General features: G+C 26.8%; 2 protein-coding genes across 3 annotated transcripts; both read left to right on the plus strand.

Annotated features, from left to right (window-relative positions):
* The first annotated feature begins 18 nt into the window (after positions 1 to 18).
* On the plus strand, positions 19 to 10216 carry LOC114132742 (akirin). The gene is made up of 4 exons (XM_027998288.2): positions 19 to 525; positions 4446 to 4615; positions 8201 to 8363; positions 9279 to 10216. The coding sequence occupies exons 1-4, from the start codon at positions 348 to 350 to the stop codon at positions 9287 to 9289; spliced, it is 522 nt and encodes a 173-aa protein (XP_027854089.1). The 5' UTR covers positions 19 to 347; the 3' UTR covers positions 9290 to 10216.
* A 1589-nt stretch (positions 10217 to 11805) lies between these two features.
* LOC114132730 (peptide deformylase, mitochondrial-like) lies at positions 11806 to 13167 on the plus strand. Of its 2 annotated transcripts, none has more exons than XM_027998275.2 (5): positions 11806 to 11990; positions 12105 to 12272; positions 12400 to 12567; positions 12644 to 12764; positions 12830 to 13167. In XM_027998275.2, exons 2-5 carry the CDS (start codon positions 12111 to 12113, stop codon positions 13018 to 13020), a joined length of 642 nt encoding a protein of 213 aa, XP_027854076.1. In that variant the 5' UTR covers positions 11806 to 11990; positions 12105 to 12110; the 3' UTR covers positions 13021 to 13167. The 2 variants fall into 2 exon arrangements, with proteins under 2 accessions (XP_027854076.1, XP_027854075.1); XM_027998274.2 differs by having other exon boundaries at positions 11807 to 11990; positions 12093 to 12272.
* The last annotated feature ends 368 nt before the right edge of the window (positions 13168 to 13535 follow it).

A 13535-nucleotide genomic window follows, 5' to 3' on the forward strand; every position in this document is an offset into this window, starting at 1 on the left:
TCGAATTACTCTCCGTCCACCGTCATTTCTGTTTCGTGCTCGCAGTTCGCTCGAGTCGCTACTCGCTCCCGCTCCCGACCGTTCGTTCCCATACGTAATTCTGTTCTTGAGTGCGTGCGTGCGTGAGTGTGGTTGTGTGCGTGCGTGTGTGTGTGTACGAGACTTGCGTCGTTCCGTTAACTGTGTCCCGTGTGTGATCCGAGAGAAGCCATTTTGTTCCGTGCACGAAAACACCTCTCGTCGTTTTGGGTTTTTCTTCGCGTCTTCAGCCAGTTTTGCCGTCTCAACGAATCGGTTTCTCTGTGTTCCCAGACGTCGTCGGTGTCGTGTGCACGTCGAACAACACCATGGCTTGCGCCACGCTAAAACGGTCGCTAGATTTTGAACCCCCTATGTGCAGACCGACCAAGAGACAAAGGTGTACGCCTATGAGCATATCGCCTTCGAGCTCTCCCCCAAACAGCTCCAGGTCCGAATACGTTTCGCCCCATTTTGGGGGCGATGTCGTCCCAAAAATCACGGCAGGTAAGGAGAATTTTTTTGTCTCGTAAACGCAAATTGCATCGGTTATGATTATTATTATTACTGTTGTTATGGCAGTGTCGATGGCGATGTCATTTGCTATAAATAAAAGCGATTGATATTAGTTGGCAGTTATCGTCTCATCATTTGTGTTACACTATTTTATATCTTAATTTTAATCATTATGAATAAAAAGTATAGTAAATCCAATCGGACTTGCCAATAATTTATGTATTGGCAGGTATTGTACTTCAACAGTATTCAGTGAATGTATTTGCTGGTTTAAATTGTTAGATGATTAGTAATGATTTAAGGATGTAGTCTATAAACTGGGATATTTTAAATTTGATACCTAATATTTTGAACAGTAATCTGTCTAATTTATTGTTGTGTAATGAGATGCTTATTACAAACAATCTTAAAATAACCAAATTGTTCATTTCATCGTTATTTTAATTGCCAATTGATCGTAGAAGTATTTTGTTTAAATTATGACATTTTAATTTTACCCATACTACCTAACTGTATTAAAATGTATATTAAATCAAACAATTATTTTGTTATTCATACTAGGTAGAGGTATTCTTTTTATTTCAGTTTGAAACTAACTTCCTTGTAGGTAGGTAGTCGTTTTTAATTACTTAACCACTGCATAGTTAGATTTTTTTATTTATACTTAAACTAAACAATGTTGTTGCTATTAATAAACTGGAAATTGTACTACTTTAAGTTAACAATATTAATAAATTAGGAATACTAAGTTGGTATTTATTACCATATTTAATATTGAAATTCAATAAAAATTGAAGAAATTTTTTTTTTTAGCAGTGATAATTTTTTAATATAATTAGTATTATTTATTGCACGTTTCCTCTAAAATTTTAACCCACAAATATGAAATTAATTAAAAATGTGGTGTTCTATGGCAAAGCAGATTAAGAAATAATTTCATATTGATAGTGGAGTCTGTTTTTAGCTTTATTATTTTGGTAAATGTCCTATGTAGAGGAACTTATAATTAAGTTAAAAAAATTCAATTACCTACTTATATTTGGATGATTTAAAAAATTAATTAATGTTGGTACCTATTATATAGTTTAAACATAGGTACTATAATACCCAATAAAGATTGTAATATACCTCTACCTATGTAAAATTATTCAATTCATGAAGTAAACATTTGAATTGTTTTCTCATGTCTAATATATTGGCTAGTAGTTTTTATACGTATCTAACTATTATGATTACAGAAACTGAATTTAATTTAATGTATTTTAGATTTATAATAAAAACATTGATAAAATGGTAATAATAACATAATAATCTAATGGTTGTTTACTATATATTGCAATTATTTTGAAGTCCATGCTACAGCTTTACGTCATTTAAGATACTTTTATAAATAAAAGTAGATTGTGCTAAAGTTTGTATGGAGAGTTGCTTTAGTATAAAATTAAAGACAAATAATAAATATAATAATTTTGAACTTAGTAGGTACTGATATAGTGCTTCAACTTAAGTTACTGACATTTCATAAAATCTAATGTGTACTCGTATCCAAAAGAATAGTTAATGGATAATGTGGTGAAAATAAGATGGTTTAAATAAAATAATACTACCTATTTTTCTAATGTTTGAATTAATGTTTTATCAGTGGAGTCATCATAAAATTATTGATTATAAATTAAATTTACAATCAATTTAATTAAAATTCATGGCTTATCTTAAGAATAGCAGTCATAACCTTCTATATATGGTGATCGAGTATAGGTACTCATACTGAGAAATTATATGATTAGATAACTACCTATAAAATAGAAAAATTGTCAATTAGTAGATTTATATTATATAAAATAAAAATGGTTTTAGATCTCTGAGAATACTACTTGTATTTTTATTGATAAAAATAATAATCACCTTTATGAAATCGAGTATTTTTGTATTTCAAATTTGTAATACTATCATTGAGACTGTCATATAAACATATTAATCTCAGATATATAAAACAACTAGATAACCGACTTATTATATTTACATAATATTATTCAGCTTATTAAAGGCAAAATGATACCAAAATTCATGCAGCTTGTACTAAACATGTACCTAAATTGAATATTTATAATGATTTATTATCAAAATAAAAGTAATGTTGTCATGTTATTTCCTTTTTATTTAATGTAAAAACATTGCCAATGTGACAAATCACAGCTAAGCTTTGAAGCTGTTGATATTATAATATAGGGTTACCAGTTTTTAAAATCACCAAACCAGGACATCACATTATTCAATAACCTTTTTTGTTTTTTAGTACCTATAATTGGTATAATTAGTATAATTATATGGAAATATTAAATACCCATCGTTATTAATTTATTTAAAATTAATAAATCAATACAATTTTTTTTTTTTACATAAACTAGGTACATTTATTTCATTTACATTTATCAGTTGATTAATAAAATTAGTTATTAAAGTTATTGTTGCTCGGCTTCCATTAACCAGGACAAAATTAATTATTATTAATATTATTATTGTATGGTAAAAAAATAAATGACTGGCTGTGACACCGTGCATGCTGTTAAAACTATGACGAATAGCAAGCCTAAATATAGGGAGTCGGTCACTTAGTTGCTTGATAAATATGTGGTACTGTAGAGAGTTAGTGTTATAAAAAATAAAACTTAAGGTTTTCAAAGCATTTTTTTTCTATACCTAGAATGTCCAAAAATGTTCCTCTGTTATTGTGCATTTCAATATTTGTGATTACATTATGATAATTAATAATGGTAGGCGGTATTAATTAGTTTTTTCTTGTTTTATGATTCCAATATTGAACACTAGATGATATAATCATCTAAATTTGTACATCAGTTTTTATGTAAATTAAATGTATAGTTATAAAATTTTTGTCTAACCTTCAAAAAAGATTTTCTATAGTTATTGTAATTTATGATTTACCCAAGATCAAAAATCATTAAAAAAAAAATAAATAAATATTACACTAACCTTATTTAACCCTGAAAATTATTTCCTAAAAATTAATATACAATTTCTGTGGTTTACATGTTTCAACAATAATTTCATTTGGCTTCACATTTATCTGATTAGTAGAAACATAATAAATATCTATTTTTATTCTTTTAGAATGAATAAAGAAAAGGCATGAATACAATTAAATTAACAATATATAAGAGGATATTCATATAATGTTTTAAAGATATATATTATTATTAAGTATTAGATTAAAAAAATAATGATACATCGCAAAATTAAATATTGGGTAAAATATCAAATTAAAGTTAGTAATTAGTAAATGTATGTCTTTGATCTTTTAATATTGCCTTAGAAAAAATCTAAATTTGAGATTTTACAAGAGTTTAGGATATGGTTATGTGGACTATATTTAATTAAATTATTTTTGCCTTAATTAGTAAAAATTAATTGACTGATAAGTATTATTAGCTGGCACCAAAAGACAAATTTGTTCAAGTAGATCTTGACAGCCAATTTTATTATTTAGAAGTTTATGGATAAATGATATCTGTATTTAGCCGTCTAGATTCTATTGTGAAGATTTTACATCTTGTATTCTTATGGCGATATCTCTTCCTGGTTTTACCAGCCATATCGATTTTATAAGCAATCATCTGAAGGAATCTTTGAGTTCAGTGTTAAACCATATAGGGAATTTTAAGTTGTTATTATTGGTAAATTTAGGTACATATTTATTTATTATATCATACAATTTAATGAAATAAATTAATACTTTTATCATTAATGAGATTATCCTAGTTAATATTGTTTTAACTCTTGGCATATTGATTGGTACAGATATTATGAAATTAAAATCAGTGTTAGCAATTGAATTTATTTTTGTATTAAAGTTTTAAAGTTCTATGTTTAAATCACTTTTTTTTTTTTAGAAATGTTGTCTGCTAGTCTAACTGAAGAAGTTCAAAGAATGCGTCGCAAGCGTCAGCTTAACATGGAATTATCAGAAAATCGTAATTTGGATGACAGTTCTTCAGACAGTTCATCTGAAAATACATTTCCATCATCAGCCAAAGATAAACCGCTCTTCACTTTTCGTCAAGTATTATATTTAATAATTACTAAACAACTAAAAAACATCATTAACTTTGTTCAGTGGCGCAATTATTGGGAGTGTTGGGTGTGCAATTCACAGGGACTCTTAGATTAAATCTCATATACGATATTCTTACTATAATCTGTATTATATTTGTTAATAATAATGTCTTTAACTGTTTTGAATTTAGTGAATAATTTGAATTACGAGTACCTATGTGAGAAACCAGTGTACCATATAACTAGGGGTACAAAACTCCGTACATTGGCCGAATCAGTCAATTTTGGCCTTGAACACGGTCTCATTATTAAAAAACTAAACATTATTATTTAAAAATATTAATATGTATATACAATGAACGGGAACCATGAACTAAGATATACAGGACTGGACACTGTTGGGTGGGCGGGTATGAGGGGTACGGTCAGTAAATGTTACGCCGCTCCTTTAAGTGGATCTGGCGCAATCTATGAGAATAACTTTGCAATCTAATTAAAACACAATTTGCTTGCTATAAATACATATTTCAAAAATCAATCATAAATATGTTTATTTTAACACATTATAATAGCATTCTATACAGTACATGCTTTAAGAATACTGTTTTAAATTTTGTATATCGTTATTACCTTGGTAAAAAATTTAAAAATGGTTAACAAATGTTCTGTGCTACTGTGTAAAAGTCGAAAGCACATTAAAAAATACTCGATATTTCAAGCGCCGAAAAGTAAAGATACTTCTGAAATATGGTCCAAAATAATATCAAAAGTTAATCACATACAAACTACTGTCAAATATTTGAGTGAACTCCACTTTACTAATGACGATATTATAAGGAATTATTTTGGTAGTTGTAATAGGTATGCTATTATTAAACAGAGGTAACTGTGTAACTGTCTGGTATTATATTATTTGCATAATTATAATAATTGATAATCCCTACCATTGTTTATTCTAATTTTTTTGGTAATAAAATAATATTAAATTAATTTTTTTCTTTTAGTTCAAGTTCTACAGATAATAATGTTTCATTTTTTTCATCTGATATAGTGATTCCACTGTCTGCTACTAAGCCTAGGCTAAAAAAAAATGCTATTCCTTCAATTTTTGAAATAAATGGTTAGTGCAATGATTTAATTACATGGATATATGTATATAATATAAAAAAAATATTTATTCAATTCATCTTATTTTTAGATCAACATATTATTGCTACTAGTAGTTCTCTAAGTGTTGGCGTTTATAACAAACCTTCAACATAAAATAGTAACTATTATTGTTCTGATATACTACAATCGTCTATGTATGAGGTACCTAAATTAAATAATAATTAAAATATTTAACTATTTAACCTTATAAACCTAATTATATTAAGAGTTTCTTATAATGAGAAAAAATAAACTAAGGTATGGAATGTATTAAGTATTTCTTACCTAAGATTTCTTTTTAGTCTTTACCACTTCAACCATCTTGTAGAAAACAACTTAAGTGGTCTCCAAAAAATGAAATTTTGTCAGAACTTTTACCATGTCCACAAAATAAAATTTTGCTAGAACTGTTACCATATCCATAAAATGATGAAGTAATATTAAATAAATATACAATAGTTCCCCAAAAATACTAAATAAATATTTAACTATCTGTTTTTACTTTTTTTATTAGTCTCCAATATCTGGCTATTTCAAAATAGAGAGCAAAACAAATTAAGTTCAAAAAAAAAAAAAATTGTCAAAACTAGTAAACACTTAATTGTAATTATATTACTAAGTACCTAATATTTTTAGTTTAAATATATAAAATATAAATACAGTATGATAAATATTTTAAATAATTTTCACACCTTTTTTATTTGCAGTTTATATATTTTATAACCAATTAATAAATGGTTAAAATTTAAAAGTTAAAACATCTTAAACACTTTATCAAAAATACATAGTATATTAAGGAATAACATTATTCTTTATACTATGCACTAGATGTTAATGATGTGCGTCGTTACTCGTTACTTAGTATTTCTAAGTAATAACATATAATATACTAATTAATCACCAGATAGCGTAAGTTCCACTTAAAGGAGTAATGCGTAACATTGTCTGACCGGCTGATAAGGCTCTGTGTCCAGTCCTGTATATCTTAGTTCATGACGGGAACCAATCCTACCCTGCCATCGTTTTGGATCCATTTTCATAATATTCGTAACCTTGTGTCTAACATCATGTTGGTGTACGGAACCATTTCCTAGTTCAGACTTCAGATCATAGGGAACCAATACCGCGATCAGCTGATGAGTTTCGCTTCTATATTGTTCTAGGGTATAACAGTATACAGTAATAGGTATAGCGGTATTAATGACTTTGCTGCCGTAAAAACAAGAAGAATTATTTTTGTTTGATTATCTAGAAAAAAAATGCAACTTATAATTATAAACTATGACATGTGAGAAAACAATATTTTTTAGTTATTATAAGGTATGACTGTTTTTCATTTTTACTAGCAGGTAAGGGCCACGGTCAGGAAATTTTCACATGGGCCCCTTATTATCAAGTTGCGCCACTGACTTTGTTAAACTAAAATTTACAATAATTAAAACTTTATGAACAGTATCACACAAAATATATAAACTGATTTTCAAATTTTTTTACTGTGTTCGTAATTTATTTCAAATTAGTAAAAAATACTGAGCTAGAAAGGAAGCGCGAAGCGCTAAGGTATTAAGGATAAGTAAGTGTAGTAAGACTATAATAACTTGGGAACTGATTTGAATGCTCAAAAAAAATTTGTTAGGTATTTAATCTTAATGCATTAATAACAGAAATTTTTCTTAAAATATATTTTACTTTGAAAAAATTTGTTTGATTGTATAAATATAAATTCTTAGATATTATCATTCGTATCTTCGTCTTCTAATTTTCGTATCTTATTTTTACCCTGAAAAGTATTTCCAAAGAATAAATATATACATTTTCTGTTGTATATAATATTGTATATACCTTAGTGTCTACATGTTTCAACAATAATTTTTGTCTGATGTTACATATAAACTTCAATTAAATTTTATTCATTTCTATTAAAAAATGATTTAAAAAAATAAAATACAGTATAAATATCAAAAAATGCTCTATAAAGCAAAAAAAAAGTTTTAAAAATTCAAAATAAATGTTACATTTTGATGTATGAAATAAACCGTGTGCTTGGAAAGCAATGTTTTTGGACATTCAGAAAAAAATGCAATTGACATTCAATTTCTTTCCCTAGTAATTGTTTATTAAAAAGGTACCAAATGTGAAGAATAAGTTAAGATAGTCTCGTTATAATGATTGGTGACTTGAAGGAGGAAGTAAATTTGGCTCTAAAAGTGAATATTGAAAGGAAAAAAAGCAGAGGAAGACCAAAAAAAAAAAGATTAATACCCAGAATAGAGAATAACAGCTAAAAAAAATAGTGATAGATGTAGATGTAGGACAAGAATGGTAGACTTCATATTTTCAGAAGCTAATAATGAAGTAAAAGGACTTTAAAAATCTTCTAAGTTATAAATTATTGCAAAGTGCCACTCAAGTAAATTCTGTTAATAATATTTGTTTTTTTTAGGTAGGAATGATTTGTGAACGTATGTTAAATGAACGTGAAAGTCAATTACGTGAAGAATATGATAAGATTTTAAACATGAAATTATCTGAACAGTATGAAGCTTTTGTTAAGTTTTCCAATGATCAATTGCACAGACGTTTTGAAGCAGCTGAAGATCCAAGCTGTAAGTTATTCTTGATTTCATATCATATTATTTAAATATTATTTTTTTAAATTAAAGACTATTACATAATACTGTAAGTTGGTATTATACGTATTATATTTTCTTAATAATTTTTAAATAATTATTCTTACTAACTTATTAAATCAATATTTATATATATATTTATTTTTCGTGAAAATGGAGTAGTTAAAGAGAATAAGTTAGCTGTGTATACTTATCGGTTTGTACCCTACCACAGGTGGTTTTTTTGTAAAGTAGGCAACTGACCAGAGTGAAAATCTACTTCCCCACTGTATACATAATAATGAAAAAATATTTTACTGTATAATTTCCGAGATAAACCTAATATAAACTTTAGATAAATGGACTATTCTTGCTATTTCTCTATTTATAGATTTGCCAAATTATTTATTCAATAGCACTGAAGTAATATACTAGCTAGAATTTTATATATTAGACAAAACGTGTAGGTGCATTTGTGTATATTGTATATCTTTGGACAGAAACTACTTAGATAATTTTCTGCAGTAGGTAAAGAAATTACTTAACTGTTCTCTTATTATTTAAATGTCATTTTATAGTGCACAGTGCTTTAATTTACAACAAAAAAAATATTCAGTGTAGGCATCACAAAATTCATAGTTTAACAATATGAACTTCTGACTTATCTATTACAGTTCTACTTTAAATTTTCTTATTTATAGATTTAAAAATTTGCTAACAAACTTGTGCCATATTAAGATATTCATTAGTGGTTCAATATCAACATTGATATGTGAATTTCTCTTTAACACATTGTCATAATATAGTGTTCCATAAATAGTTAACTATAGTTAAGTTGTGCTATAATTCGAATATTTATTTAGATATCTATTATGTGTTGAATAATTGATTTTTTTTATTTTATGATTTTAGATTTGTCTTAACTCCACAACAACATCTCCAAGCGATGGTTTTGAATTTACAACAAAATTTTAGACGCACTTAATAGACAAAATAATTATTCAGCCTTAAGTCAACAATCGACTGACTAACAATGTTTTTTATGTATTATACATTTTTGTAAACTCGATATTATTAAATTAATTTAAAATATATGAATTTCATGATAATAGTAAAAGAGTAATAATTAATTTAAGTAATCATTAAGCTAAGATTGTTTTGTTTGTTTTATTCATTTTTATATCGCGTAACTAAAAATGTTGGATATTGGCTCAAAATCATATTAAAATTTAAAACTGGCTTAAGATATTTCCTTATTTTATTTAAATAAAAAAAAATATATATATATGTATACAATTTTGTGAGATATTTTCAGTTAAACTTATTCCACTATAAAAATTAAAAATTGTAAATGATTTATTTATGTGAACAAATATTTTTTTTCTCAAACTCAGTTAAAATTTCTTTTAGTGGCTTAACACTACTTATTATTAGAGCTTGCCATTCTGATTTGTACGACTGAATTTGATGACATTTTATATATATATATTTCAAAGATCCCCAAATTTTATAAGAATAAAAATGTTGGTTACGCCACTTCCAAAGTACTAATGTTTAAGTTATTTTAAAGCGAGTTGTTTGAGCAAGAATAAAGAAACAGTTCACTTTACACTGTAGCTTGTTCATTCAAATGGATCTCGCACTTAATTCTTATATGATAATAATTATTAAATATATACATAAATTATAAGTAAAGGTATATATAGTTTTTTTTTTTTTGTTTAAGGATAAGTAAAAATTATTTTTTCTATAGGGCAACATGTAAATTATTTTGTTGGGAGAAAATACTTGTATAATTTAGTTTATAATACAAATTAATAATAAAAAAATTTATTAAAATATCAAACTAATTAGTTGTATTGTATTTACTTTTTTTTTTAGACTTGTGAAATAAGAATTATGAACAAAATGTTCTTTAAACACATAGTCAACATGTTAACCTGAAATTAGATTTTTCAGTGTACTCTGCCCAATCACGATATTTTTATTTTAATAATTAAAAATAAAAATGCTGTCTTATTGTCTAATAATTATTTGAAAATTGTTATATTTTTATGGAAATACAAGCGTTTAATCTAAATAACTATTAGTTAACATTTTAAGGGAGTCTGATATTTATTTTGACTGAAAATGCTTGAAAATATAAATTTATAAAATTATAACCATTGGTTTAATAAGTTGATTTCTTGTGTTTTTTTTACATGTCATAGGCACAACACGATAACTGTACATATTTATTTTTTAAACTTGAATTTTTGTGTTATACTTTTTCTAGCAATTAACTGAAATATCAAGTTTTTGTGAAAAAAAATTATGATAAATGAACATAGTTTATACAGTTTCTTAACTTACTTTCACTATGAATTAGTTTCTTATATTTAGGGATGATAATATTAAGTATTTTAGACTGAACTTTCTCCTAAGACATTAAATGTTCAGTACTGTTTAAATTCATACAATTATAAATTGTAATGAATTAACAATAATATAACCATAAGTCTGCTGTAGTAAACCTAGAATTCATATATCTTGATATTCGGGTAACTAGTTCAAATTGTATTACATTTAATTGAAATGAGTTAAATTGAATCAAATTGTTAAATTTTCCCATACCTGTTTCGGTATTGTTACAGTTACTGAAAACTTACAACAATTCATTATTTGAATTAGATGGTACGTAATCCCGGTACGACAGTTATTATTATTTATGACAGAATTTTGTCAGGTATTTTATTTTATTATTTATTTCTATTTTTAATTAGACTAGTTTTTTATCGTCAATAATAATTTCTCGTCTTGCATTGTGCATGAAGATACCGAAATTAGTAAATCACCTTAGGAAGGTCCGTTGGTAATTACTGATGAGAAATTAATTTGATACAGGTATTTTATCAAGTGTGTTGTGTATCTGGATCATGGTGATAAATAAGGTTGGATAACTTCCTGCCCATAATAAACGGGAAGCACCTACTAAGATATTTTCTTTATAATGCGACAAAAGCACTACTAGTTGGACATTTTTTGAGATTAGAATCATGAACACCAGACAGCTCATTATAACAAAAATGTATTCTAACTATTGAGATAGGTTTCTTCATTACAGTTTTAGTAGTTTTACCAATGAACTAATTCAATGAATTTTATATCCAAACATTTTTCATCCACATATGTGTTTGAAGCACGGACTAAGACATGGTTTAAGTTTGGAGCATGGAGTCATCAAGACTAGAATATTAAAATAATATTGTATAATAATAATATCATATTATGATCTAAGCAGTCCAGTATATCTTAGTCCGTGTCGACTGTCGAGGACTAAGGAGTAAGGACCGCATCACGGTTTAAGATATTATACTATAACCTGACCGTCCTAACCTAACCGCATTATTTATGAAGGACAGTAATCTAATGACTGGTTATCATTTTATCAGTCACACTATCACATACTGAGATTTACTCATGCTCAATGCACATTGCTCATTGCCTCATTCACCTGAGTTACTTCAAAGTTGTGGACTTTTCGGATTGTGAATGTTTTTGACGCTGAAGTGACGGCTAAATAGACTTTCTAACAACCTCACAGTGTAGTGCACGTTGTATACATAAATGTTTTCTGATAAAAAGGTAAAGCAAATATATTTCTCAAAAATTAAAAAAAATGTTTGGTATAATATTATACCTAATGACGTTTAATTAATCTATATGGTCCTTGTTACACTGTTATAGTATTATTTATAGTAAATAATGGCTTTACGTTTCATAAAACGTACTTACAATCGAATGTTTCTTGCAAAAGACCCAAAGCCACCTTATACGAGTCATGTAGTACAAATTGGTGATCCGGTACTGCGTTGTAAAGCATTCTCGGTTCCTTCAGAGAAAATTGGAACAAAAGAACTACATAATGTAAGAATATTTGATAAGCGGTAAGCGTTTTAAAACTGCCTTAATGTTTTCATTAAATTAAATAGACATTTGATGAAAGTGCACTGAGCTTTATTGTGCTGACAGTGATAATAATTTTATTGTTTAGCTAATTTATATTTTGAAAACGCTGATGAAAAAATCAAACTTAATTGGCCTAGCAGCACCTCAAGTTGGTGTTCCATTACAAATATTTATAATACATTTTCCGCATCCATCCCATTATTTTAGCAAAGAAGAGATAACACTAAAAGGAATGGAACATGTTGAAAATCAGGTTATTTGAAAATCTGATTAATAAAATACATTTTGAGCATAAAAATTTGATTAATGACAACTTGGTAATATTGTAGGTTTGGATAAATCCCGAACTTAAAGTTTTGGATCATGAAAAAGTTACGTTCAACGAATCTTGTGCGAGTTTTAAGGGTTATTCAGCAGATGTACCTAGATATAAGCGTGTGCTTCTAACAGGTAAAATAATATCATGTTTATATTATCTTGTTTTCCATGTAATTTATGTAAATGATTCATCTTAGGAATTGATGAAAATGGAGAGAAAAAAACCTTAGATGCAAAAGAATGGACCGCTCGAATAGTTCAGCATGAAATGGATCATTTAAATGGAGTGATGTATAGTGATCGCATGGTACTTAATAGTTTATGTTGTACAGGATGGCATACTATTAATAAATATCAAGGATTTGTAGAACTTAGGTATGAAAATTAGAAAATTGCTGATTTGTCAAACATTTAAGAATCCATTGTCATTTGTCTTTTATTTACGGAAATTAACTAAAATTGTTTATAACCTAGTTAATATTTTTGTATATTAAGACTTGTTGTCAATAATAAATTATTAACAGTTTTTATTGAATTGTTATATTGGTTATGTTTTCATTAGATAAAATATGTCTTCAATGACAATAGTACTTTGAGATTATACAACTATACAAACATGAAAATATTAAACATATTTAGTATAATTCAACTTGATCTTATTTGTTTTGATTACCACCTCAGTACAAGATTAGCTGATTCAAACTTAGTGTCTTGCAGTAAACGCCAACAATGTTATTGCAATGAAACTATAGTTCACTGATTTTTAGTTAATATAAGTTTGCTATAATTATATGATTTTTTGATAAAACTACTTGAATAAAAAAATCCATACTTTATTGAACAAAAATTTATAATAGTTCTATAGTATTATTATATTGTATGAAAATATTAATAAATAATAAC

The sequence above is a fragment of the Aphis gossypii genome, chromosome 2 (genome assembly GCF_020184175.1).
Source record: "Aphis gossypii isolate Hap1 chromosome 2, ASM2018417v2, whole genome shotgun sequence".
Lineage (NCBI taxonomy): Eukaryota > Metazoa > Arthropoda > Insecta > Hemiptera > Aphididae > Aphis > Aphis gossypii.

What these genes read in the sequence shown, in the direction of transcription:
- LOC114132742 (XM_027998288.2), top strand. Translation starts at nt 348, where the DNA reads ATGGCTTGCGCCACGCTAAAACGGTCGCTAGATTTTGAACCCCCTATG. An exon ending in CGTCCCAAAAATCACGGCAG is followed by an intron (nt 526 to 4,445) that starts GTAAGGAGAATT and finishes TTTTTTTTTTAG; the next exon opens with AAATGTTGTCTGCTAGTCTA. An exon ending in CGCTCTTCACTTTTCGTCAA is followed by an intron (nt 4,616 to 8,200) that starts GTATTATATTTA and finishes TGTTTTTTTTAG; the next exon opens with GTAGGAATGATTTGTGAACG.
- LOC114132730 (XM_027998275.2), top strand. Translation starts at nt 12,111, where the DNA reads ATGGCTTTACGTTTCATAAAACGTACTTACAATCGAATGTTTCTTGCA. An exon ending in GAACAAAAGAACTACATAAT is followed by an intron (nt 12,273 to 12,399) that starts GTAAGAATATTT and finishes TTTATTGTTTAG; the next exon opens with CTAATTTATATTTTGAAAAC. An exon ending in TGGAACATGTTGAAAATCAG is followed by an intron (nt 12,568 to 12,643) that starts GTTATTTGAAAA and finishes GTAATATTGTAG; the next exon opens with GTTTGGATAAATCCCGAACT.